General features: G+C 41.1%; 1 protein-coding gene and 1 pseudogene across 1 annotated transcript in view; both read right to left on the bottom strand.

The window, feature by feature from the left end:
* The window catches only part of CLTRN (collectrin, amino acid transport regulator), a 37,885-nt gene that overhangs the window by 21,703 nt on the left and 4,355 nt on the right, over positions 1-11,827 (bottom strand). The window contains exon 3 of the mRNA XM_011735210.2: positions 10,356-10,441. Coding sequence (XP_011733512.1) covers positions 10,356-10,441 — 86 coding nt within the window. The remainder of the gene's footprint in view (positions 1-10,355; positions 10,442-11,827) is intronic.
* Positions 3,789-6,251, bottom strand: LOC105478159 (prothymosin alpha-like; annotated as a pseudogene).

Here is an 11,827-nt window from a genome sequence, read left to right as displayed (position 1 = left end):
ACTCAGGAGGCTAAGGCAAGAGAATTGCTTGAACCCAGGAGGTGGAGGTTGCAATGAGCCGAGACTGTGCCACTGCACTGCAGTCGGGGCAACAGAACAAGACTCCGTCTCAAAAAAAAAAAGAATAAATTTCAAAAATACACCATCAAGTGAAAAAGATAAGAGGTAAAATATTATGCATAGTACATAACATTTATATAAATTAAATACCAAATAGAATTTCAGGCATAAAAGGTCGAAATCAGGTAGAGTCATTTGGTTACTTTGTATTATTCTTTCCATATGAAGCCTCTTTAAATACTGTTCAAACATGAATTTCATGGTATTCCCCATTAGAGAGCCATAGAATACAGCTGTAAACAAAGTCCTTTATCTCATGGAGCTTGCTAAGGAGGTGGAGACAAAAGATAAACAAGTAAATAAATGCATACACTGTGGAGGTGTGGAGTAAGTACTATAAAGAAAAAAAAAAAGGGAGGGCGTACAACTCCATCAACACAACTATGGCCCCAAATACTTTCCTCTGTCCCCATCACTATGGAACTATACCATGAATTCAAGTTCTTTAAATTTATTCAAGTTTCCAATGGGTGGCAACTCATACTTTAATACATTACCCTCAGCAAATAAAATGAAAATATTTTATCTACTTAGAAATAAAGATTTCCAAAAGATTAACATTTTTGCTGAAAATATTAAACCTTACATTTTCAATGGAGACAGTTATTGTTAGACAGAAAAAGTTCCTGGACTGAAACTCTAAAAACAAAGCTTTTATTTTGAAATTTACTACCTGCCAAATGGTGGTCTTGAGACAATCATTTCACTGTCTATGAGTTACTAGGAAAGGCTTGAGTTCTTAGTGTGTCAACGGGGGTGTGCTGTTGGCATTTTGGGTGGGAATGTTATGGGGAACTGTCTTGAGCCATGTGCCACACTGATTATCTCTCTTCCCCACCCTTTAAATGCCACAGCACTCTACAGTCATAGATATAACCCCCAAACAGATCCCATTTCCTTATACTCCACGGGTGGCAGGGCGGGGAGGGTCAGTACCAAGTAAGAAACACTTCTAAATCTCTTCAAAAGTTTCAAGGTCATGAAAACAAAGAAAGACAGAGAAAGTGTCACAGAGTGGATCAGACTAAGGAGAAATAGATTCTGAAACAGAAAAAGGACATTAGTTGAAAAATTGAACCAACGTGAATTTCTTTGTTGGGATAAATCTACTGTGGCTATTTAACATGTTATCATCAGGGAAATGGGGTTACAGCAGGGTTTCTCAACCCAAGCACTATTAACATTTTAGCCTGGATAATTCTAGGTTGTCAGGGACTGTCTATGGTTTTGTATGATATACAGCAGCATCCCTAGCCTCTATATACTAGATGCCAGTAGCATATCCAATTGTGAAAACCAAAATGTCTCCAGAAATTGCCAGATATCCTTTGGAGCAATTGGGGGGAATCCCCCCACCAAGTGTTGAGAACCACTGGTACATAGGGCCTCTCTGTATTAACTTTGTAACTATTTGTAAATCTTTTTTTTAAATTAAATACACAGACATATACATACATATAAGAGCAAAGCAGTTATTTTAAAAGTTCCTGGGCACAGTAAAAGTATCTACAAGAAAAATAAAAACTAGGCAATGTTTTAATGCTCTTGACTAGCTTCACTGGTAAGGAGATAACAGATTTAAAAATTTTTTTTGAAATTAAGAAAGCTGTATTCAAATGCAAGATACTGGTACCCACCAGCAAAAGGATAGTATTAATAGTTACGTGAAATTTTAAAAAGTTCTTTCTGTTATACATTCAGATGTAAAATTATTCATTATGATTACTTCCCTCGTACTAGTGTCTTAAGCACCATTTCTCTAAGATCGATATAAAGAGAAAAGGTAAATAGTTTTGGCTGTTTGTGGTCTTCTTCAACAGGAGAATGTTGTGTCCTTCGTACATGATGGTTCTGCCCAAATATGTAACTCCTCTTAAGATTCTAAGCAAACAAAAAGGTAACCTAATGTTCAACAAATGTCACCAACAGATATATAACTCTACAGATGTGTTTAGATTTTGTTCACATACATGCAGTTGAACTAGGAATTAATAAGCCCACTTCCCACAGTAGCAATGTTGTGGGAAGGGAACCAGGGGAAAGCCTAACCCTGCTCTGAAGACAGCCAAGGCTGTATATGAAGATGGAGACACACTCTGGGCTGGCGCTTCCTACTTGCTCGGATGATGCTTTCAGAAACTAACTGATGTCTTGGCCTCCCCAAGGGTAAGAAACCAAGGTCCAGCAAGAGCTAACACCCAGGCAACAGGGAACTGCTTCTACTCTGGCCATTGTGTGCCAAGTCCACCATAGGAGCATCCTCCTGTGGGACTGAGGTGAAAAAGAGAAATTGGGGGGATGGGGGGCACGGTTTTCTTGTGTCCACTGCACCTCAATAGACAGGCCGCTGGTTTAAGAGCCAGGATGTTAAACATGCTTCATTCACTCACAACTATTTACTAAGAGCTAACCTTGATTCGCCAATATGCTTAGGGATATGGTTAGGAAATGAGTTCCTACTACAGTGGCATTTAGATTCCGTGCCCCATCCCATGCAGGAATTTAGTGATGCTAAGACTTCTGAAAACCAAGACCGGAGTCTTGAGCCCACCAGAGCATTAAATACCAAAATGGAAGCCAGTAACCCCCACGGTGGCAGAATTTGCACATAGTTCCATGCCCTGTGTGAGAATAGACCCAGGACATGGGGAGGACAAAGAGCTTCTAGATTTCACATGGCTTGTCTGCCTTCTTTGTCAGGAGGGTCTCTAATCTCTGCCCTGATTTGAACTTCATGATCTCCAAGCAAAGAGCACCTGTTTTAATTTGATCAGTTGCAGGGTCACTAGGGAGACTATCAAATACTTTGTCCATTTACAGCAGATTTCTCTGTGCCCTGGGACATGAGGACATGAGGCCCAAGTCTGTCCTGTGCTGTAAGACCCTGCATTCCTGAAGCTTGGCCCACGTGGACCATTCAGTAAGTGATTGGGGAGACAAATGGATGGATGACAAAAGGTTAACATCTCAGTGCTTCTGACATCATTCCTAGAGAGACAAACTGAGGAAATAAATTGGTCCAGGGCTGTAATAACAGAAAAGAGAGGCAGGGAAGGAAGGAGGTTACTTTTCCAAAACTTTGTCTACTCACCTACAAATACTCAGACAACAAAAGAGCACACAGAACTCTCTGGTAAAAGAAGAATCCTGAATATACTGTAGATGGAAGTAGCCAAGAACTGTAAATGTGAGGGCAGAAAGTTGGTGCTAAAAAGGAAGTAACATGAAGAATGACTGTACATGGTTCTGTAATTTATGTATTAAGGAATCAAAGGACACAAATTTCTTCCAATTATAGATTATGTGCAACTAATGTGACTTCTCCATGGCCTTTCTTCCAAATGTGACTACATTGAATGTCCTCCAAGATTTGTACCGAATGAAAAGCTGATCGACTAACAAGCATTTCTTGAGCTAAATATGTCTTTTTAAAGCATGTTTTGATGTCATAAATAAACTGAAATGCCATTAGTACAACTCAATAAAAATCCTACATTTTCAAGATTTTAAATATGAATGAGTCCAATGGAATTATTTTTTGCTGTTGTTAGAGCAAATCAGTGAAACAAAATTCCAATTTATTGTTCATCATATTGTTTCACACATACATCAAAGAGGCCAAAAAAATTAACAGCAACTTCACAGACCAAAAAAAAAAAAAAAAAAAAAAAGGCAGGGAGGGGAGTGAGAAACCTTTTATCTTTGGCCTTTTTAACCATCTCATACAAACTTATAGTACCACTAAGTTCATACATAAAAAAAGATACTGGAACACTCGGAATAAGATTTGGTGTTGTTGTTTTGCTTTTCTTCAATGTTTGTTTTTATTTTGAACCGTATCATGAACATGGTCACACCACAAGTAAAGTCAGAAGTAAGACGGAGAAAGCTCTGACGGCCGGTTTGATCATTTGACAGCATTAAAAATGGCTGACCCCTAACAATATGTACAAAAATATACAATGAAAATGAAAAGTATTGTCAGGCGCAGTGGCTCACGCCTGTAATCCCAGGACTCTCGAGGCTGAGGCAGGCAGATCACCTGAGGTCAGGAGTTCGAGACAGCCTGGCCAACATGGTGAAACCCCGTCTCTACTAAAAATACAAAAATTAGCCAGGCGTTGTGGCAGGCGCCTGTAATCCTTGCTACTTGGGAGGCTGAGGCGGGAGAAATGCTTTAACCGAGGAGGTGGAGGTTGCAGTGAGCCAAGATAGCGCCACTGCACTCCACCCTGGGTGACAGAGTGAGACTCCATCTCAAAATGAATAAATAAATAAATAAACAGTGTAAATAAAAAATAGGAACCAATTTTTATCTTGAAGTACTTTTAAGGAAAAAAGCTGGGCTTTGGAAGTTTGGTTCTTTTTTTTCCTCCCCTGTTGCAAATTCTTGTGGTTTGGGTTGGGTGCTGAAGAGTGCTTGTCACCTGAAGGTGGCGTTGCCCGGCAGGCCTCTCTACTTAAAGATGACTTCACTTAGATTCTGAGACAGGGTGAATGGATGACGGTGGCCTTTTCTCTTTTTCTTTTTTTTTTTTAACTTTTCCTTTTTTGCAGTCTAGTCATCTTCATCAGTCTTCTGCTTCTTGGTATCAACGTTGTCATCCTCAGCATCTTCAACTGCCCATTTTCCCATAGCAGCCTCAGCTGCCTCATCTTCATCTTCATCCTGTTCCTCACCATCACCTTCTTCCTCCTCCTTTTCCTCCCCATATTCTTCCTATCCTTCTACCTCACTGTCAGCCTCCTGCTTCCCATTTTCCTCATTAGCGTTCCCATTACCGGGACCATCTCTTCCCTCCTCTGCCTCCTCCACAACTTCTTTCTTCTCTTTTAAGATCTTGGTGATGATCTTGGAGCTGGTGTCCACAGTTGCATCTAATATGGTGGGGCACACCAGTGACCAATGCAGTGGACTAAAAAGAAACCGAGTTTGGGGACTGGCAATAATGCAGAGTCCGAGAAGCGCGGGTGTGGCTGCAGCAAGTTGGAAGCCAAACCCAGAAACAATGCAAATATGGCTTTTCAGAGCAGCCAGTGGGCTGGTGGAATTATTTGAATTCACTTTAATAATCATTTTGACCAATTTTTTTTACCAAGAAATTATATTAATTCATACATAAGTGACTTCTTTCAGCAAATCATGAAAAAGAGGTAAAAATGTTTACTCTTTTTCCTCAAGTGTGGAAAGCCCTGGTCTGAAGGTTTCTCTAAGAATTGGCTCCACTGCCATTTTTCATCAATGGCGCCAGACAGGGCCAATTGCTTCCAAAGAGTGGTAAGAATCTGGCTCTTGTTTCTGGAAATCAAAAGGACTAAATAGGTGCTGGGCTGCTGTTTTACAAGCACAAGACCGTTAATCCCCTTACCGTGGATACAACAGCACGTTGTTCCTTTTTAGATCACAAGACTTATCCTTGAATAATTAGGCAGAAGGAGAAATCCATTACATGTCCTACACCATTTAACTCAGAAAGAGAAAGACTTGCCTGAGTTAGACTTTACCTTTCTTGCTAAAAATGATAAATTACCTAAAAGTTGATGTTTGAGTAAACTAGGCATATTAACTTTCCAGTTGACCTGGGAATTAGACTAAACCTTGGATTAGATTATAGCTTCCTTAGAAATTCCTTTCAACATTTTAAAATTCTTGTGAAACTGTTTTAGTAAATCTGGCCTAAATCATATTGTAAACAGTTGAAAACACTTGGTTGCCATCTTCAATCCAAGTTCCAGGAAAACCTCAAGTAACCTCAACTAATGAAACCAGAGCTTTCTCTTAACTTCATTTTTCCATCTATCTCTCATTCTGCTTCTAAAAAAAAATACAGCAATAGCAAAAAAAAGCATTTAATATCAGAAACTGTGAATGATGATTTTGAAAGAGTTGTCTTGTGGCTGTCACATTTGGTCTATCTTTCTACAATGTCTACCAGGGCTAGGTTCTTGGGTGTGGGCCTGGTGCAGTGTGGGACCTGGTCTTAGCCCTCATTCGAATCTCAGTGCCCAGCACATAGCAGGCTTTCAGCAGAGGTCACTTGATCCTGTGGCTCCAGCCACAGCAACATAGTTCTACAGGCTGGCCTCGTGGACAGCAGTGAAGGAAGAGGTTGATGTTGCTCACACTGTTCCTTTTGGGCACTCTGTCACTCCTTCTTCCTCGCCTCTTGACAGCATCTGGGGCAGATGGTGTGGCTTTCCTGTCACTTCCAGCTACTAAGGCATCCAGGCCAGTCTAACCAAAGCTGCCTTCCTGCCTCTCACCTACAGCTGCTCTCCTTCCAGCCGTTCTGGCCAGAGCAGGCACCTGAGTGGCGGGCTCCCGCCATTTGCTCCGGGCTCCACTCCCTCCCTGCCTGTGCTCCCCTCCACCATGCTTCATTCTCCTCGCTTAGGGACAGGAAAGCAAGATGATGGGGGCATGAGATAGATAAGGAAAGGCCAAATTCTTCTTCCTGGACCAGGGCCCTTGTGGTTCCCCCTGCTGTGAGGGGTCCTCTGTGGTGGCGGGCGTCCAGATGCTCTCCACTCAGAATGCTCCTGTGGAGCCTTCAGGGGCCCCTCCCGGGACCTCTGCACTGCATCTTCCCCTGACATGGCTGACATGCTCTGACCGACTTCCTCCACCCCATCCCAGCTCTGCCTCCAGGGGTGTACGCCTCCAGCCTCACTCTGCTGCCTTGCCTTGCCCTGTCTCACTTAAGGACATGGGCCCAATAGGCAGTGACTCTATCCTGTTCCCTTCCAAAGCCCCTGCTTGGCCCCAGGAATATATTCAAGTACAGACTGCTCAGAAAACTGCTCTCTTTCTCTCCCCAGTTACAGGCGCTCAAGCCAGCCTTCCACCATGAGACTTCTCCGGCTAAGAGGTAGCCACCAGTTTCTGTTCCAGGCACACTCTCAGTTGCTAGGGACACCATCATATTCTCTAGAACTCCAGCTACTGCTATGTAGTGGCAACTTGAGGGGGTCCTGAGAATGTCTGTAAGTTGGGGAGCATCCCTCCAGAAAAAAATATGCCAGTCTCCCTTCTTAAAGACAACTGTATCCTCTATGAGCACTTCTCTACCTGACTTGAGGTAGGCAGGGATGCAAACAAGAATATCACTCCAAACACATCATCACTTGTAAGGAATGGGGACCAACTCATCAGCATGAACTCACTTGTCAACACCCTGGCTGGCTGCACTGGGGAATCTGCACAGGAACCCATTCCCAGCCCTGTTCAAGTCCTAAGGGAGTGGAAATGCCACAGCCCTCTCTGCAAGCCCACACCCTAATCCTCTCCGATCCTCTTAGGGAATCCCTGGCTTCTCTTCCACTGCCTGCCTGCGGTAATGGTAACTGGACCAGATCAGCTCTCCAACAAGACATCACTTCCTTTTTCATAGCCAAGCAAGCTTCTACTGTAAGTATATGCCAACTGTATGTTTCCAAATAGGAAGAGGCATGCTCAGGAGACAATGAGCTTTGTATCATTGGTGGTGATCAAACTTGATATAAGAGATGTTGTAGATATCGCCCTGGGTAAAAGGTGGGATGAAAGTGAGACTATTCATTATTCTGTTCATTACTTGAATATCTTTGTTTTTAATTCGTGTGATTTGGTTTATTCTTTGTACTTTACAGTCTTCTGCAATATTAGTGGATAAACAATGGTGGGCAGGGGAGACAAGAAACAGCCAGTTCCCAAAACTTGGATCCTGAAGCTATCCTGGAAAGGAATATTTGCCACACTCCTTCAGTCTGCCCACAATGGCACCAAAAGATTTCTGGAAGGCGGCTTTAAAACTTAACCCATATGCCAAGCTACTGGTGTCTTCCATCCACCTGCCACACTGAAGAGAAGCAGCCTCTCCGCAAAGCTATTTTCAATCCAATCTTGCATTATGTGGTGCCCTTTCCCATAGCTCTTCATGTAGGGGTGCAGCTTCCAATATGGCAGTGCATGTGGAATCCAGGCCAGCAGCTGAATTGCATCTTAAACACATCTCGCTTGTCAATTCATCCCCTTGATAGCAGTATCACCAGGACTCATACTGCCTGACTCTTTACAGAAAAATGTGTACTGATCCTCAGTCTAGCTTTGCAGTTTTGATTTTTACAACTGACACTGGCAACAAAAGCTTCTACTTTTGTTGAAGGTGCCACTACTTTCAATGACAAAAACCACAATTACTTTTGCACCAACCCAATATGTATCCAGTGTACCCAATTCTTTTCTTTTCTTTCTTTTTTTTTTTTGAGACAGAGTCTCACTCTGTCGCCCAGGCTGGAGTGCAGTGGCACCATCATAGTTCACCACAGCCTCAAACTCCTGTGCTCAAGTGATCTCAGTCTCCCAAGTAGCTGGGACTATAGGTGTGTGCCACCATGCCCAGCTAATTTTTGCATTTTTTGTAGAGACGAGGTTTCACCAGGTTGCCCATGTTGCCCAGGCTGGTTTCGAACTCCTGGGCTCAAGTGATCTACCTGCCTCGGCCTCCCAAAGTTTTGGGATTGGAGGTGTGAGCCACTGCACTCAGCCCCAGTGCCCAGTTGTAAGTCAAACAACCTTTCAAATAAACTAGATCAGATATTCACAGACTCCTACAATGCTCCAGATTCTGAAGGAAGATATTTTAAAGGTAAACTCCCAAGAATCAATCTGAAATGTTATATATTTAAATTAAATTTTTCTAAGAATGGAAACACTTAATTTAACTTAGTCATGGACTAGGTGAAACGTGATCATTTAAAGGAACTAACAGTGCCATGAACACAGCAATGTATAAAACTTGCTTACAAGAAGGGCTAGAAGAAAATATAAAGAGAATATTTAAGGGGTTACCATTGTGAGATAACCAGTGGCTTTTCTTCTTATTTTTTTCTCTGTTCAATTTTTTGTAATGTAATCACCTTATTTTTATTGAAAAAAGTTATTATAAATAGTTGTGAAAGAATGCTGCAGTTTAATGGCATGAAGTACAATATATATAATTTTAAGATCTATAAAACAGGAGTAGAACTTAGGGCGAGGCTTTGTTTTATTATATACCTTCTTTTCATTTTTTAAATCATGTTAATATGTTATTTAAAATATGTATATTAAAAATACACATGTGGGTATACACAAATATGTATGTGTTCATTTTGCTCCCTCAAACTCCACTCTTCTGTTTCATTCTTTATATTCATATCCCATGCATCAGATATTATGGATGTGAGGGAGACCAATTAATAGTAATCATCTATACTGGGCCTTGAATTATTATAGAATGAAGACAAAACATTGTACAGATGGGAGACCAAAATAAAAGGCTAGTTTGGAGGATATGACTTTAATCAGCGGGCAAATTTTCTTCCTAATTTAAAAAAAATCCTGAAATAAATATATTCACCTCCATTGTCTCAAGTAGAGCATAACTGAGGCAGGTATTGTCCTGTACTGGAGTAATACACACAATATTTAACCCCCCAAATAACATGGCACCTACTAATCTAAACGCTCCTCAGCTGCAAACCGCAAGTACAGCCTTAGGGTGTATGCACCTGTGCATGCAGGGCCTGGTTCTGTACTTAGCTAGGGAGTTGTACGAGAGATGCCTGCTATCATTTGGGGATGGCTACCTCATAAGGAGAAAGGAATCCATGCCCAGGTTCTCCTTGCAGCTCACCAATCACATAAGTCAATTTACCTCTCAAGGGGAGGAGTGAAGAAGGGAATAGAGACAGACCAGGAATGTTACCCTCACCACAAATAGAGAAAGAAGGAAACATCATAGAGAAGATTCCTCCAGAAGAAAAGACAAAAATATAAAATTATTAAAAGTCATATTAAGTGCTTTTAAGAAAATAAACAAGGTACTATGATAAATACCAAGAGTGAAAAGAACTTATACACACTTAGGTTATTTTCAAAATAAGAGTAAAATTCTTTGGTATCTATCTGCAAGAAAAATTATATATACATATATGTATATATACACACACAATAGAAATGTAGAAAGCTTAGGATATATACCTGCAATTTTGAGGGATATTTATCTTCATATTACCTATTAAACAAAGAGCATTGTTGGAACATGATATAAACTATAAGATGAGTTAGATTATAAAAGTTATTTTTAAGTTTAGTAAAAATGTGAATCTCTTCGAAAAATTACCTTAATATTTTCAAGATCAAGGTTTGAAATAATGCACTATCTCAAATAATACTGTAAATAATCAGTTAAGATTTCTCATTATTTGCTTACTCTGTTGCTTCTCTGTTGGGAACTTTTCTCATGGAGAAAGCTACCATCGCTTTGAAGAGATATTCTTCACTGGTATCCCAGGCATACTGAAAGAGAAGGAAAACAAAGTGTATGGGGGCAAATATGGTCCATTGGTTCTAACTGTACACACAGTGGTTCTCCCTCCCTCTCGCTCTCTCTACACACACACACACACACACACACACACACACACACCCCGCTTTCTCATACATTAGATACTGGAGACCATGATAAATTATATCCCCATAATGTTTGGGGTAGGGTTTCTTGGACATTCTAAGTTTGGTGTATCTGCTGTTGCACCATCTTCCTAAGAACCTGCAGCATCAGTAGCCAGCCAACAAACAGGGCATTTGGACATTTCATCCTGGCCATATATAGTCCATTTTCATTTCCTTCCTCCCTTTCTCTTTTCCCTCATAAACTCCCTCCCAGTTGCCTTTATTAACATCAGTACAATTTTTTAAAAATTTTCTTAGCCAGAAACTTGAATGTGTGTGCATATTAGGGGCTGAATTTTGTCCTCACCAAAAAAATGTCATGTTGAAGTCCTAACTTGCAATACCTCAGAATTTAACTCTATTTGGAGACAGGGTCTTTGCAGTGGTGATTAAGTTAAAATGAAGTTGTTGGAGTGGGCCCTAATCCACTATGACTGGTGTCCTCAGAAGAGGAAATTTGGACACAGAGGGAAGATGATATGAAGACACAGAGAGAAGACGGCCATTTACATACAGGCCAAAGAGAGAGGCCTGGAACAGATCCTTCCCTCACAGCCCTCAGAAGGAACCAATCCTGTGACATCTTGACTTCCAGAACTGAGAGAAAATAAATTTCTGTTGTGTAAGGCACCCAGTCTGCATTACTCTGTTATGGCAACCCTAGCAAATTAATATAGTATATTTGACTCACTCTGCTCCTTAATGCAGCAAATGCAAAAAGCCTGAGGCAAAAAAAAAAAAAAAAAACTGAGCTGTTTAAGGACCACCAAGGAAGGTAGCAACTAAAGCAGAAGCAGGAAGGGAGAAAGTGGCAAAAGCTGAGGGGAAGAACTTGGTGATGGTGGGGGTTAGTATATCACTAGGACATTGTCAGGATTGGAGTTTCACTCTGGGATGGGGAAACATATTTTTCCGTTATTGCCTTTCTCCTCTTTGGTGGCAGTGAGGATAGTAAGTAAAAACAAATGACTCCTAAATAACAACAACAAAAAATATATTACCCAGTTACCTTCTCTGGATAAGGTTTATGACTGTGCTGTACTTTTTCCTTTCTCCTAAATATTTTCATAACATATTCTTTTTTTGGAAAGGAGGAGGGATGGGGTCTTGCTGTGTTGTCCAGGCTGGTCTCAAATGTGTGGCCTTAAGTGATCCTCCTGCCTTGGTCTCTGTAACATAGAACCTTAAACTTTCTTCAGTTGCTTCTTCCACTTCACCGTTTTCTCCTTC

The sequence above is a fragment of the Macaca nemestrina genome, chromosome X (genome assembly GCF_043159975.1).
Source record: "Macaca nemestrina isolate mMacNem1 chromosome X, mMacNem.hap1, whole genome shotgun sequence".
NCBI lineage: Eukaryota > Metazoa > Chordata > Mammalia > Primates > Cercopithecidae > Macaca > Macaca nemestrina.
This window is presented reverse-complemented; position numbering and strand designations above follow the sequence as displayed.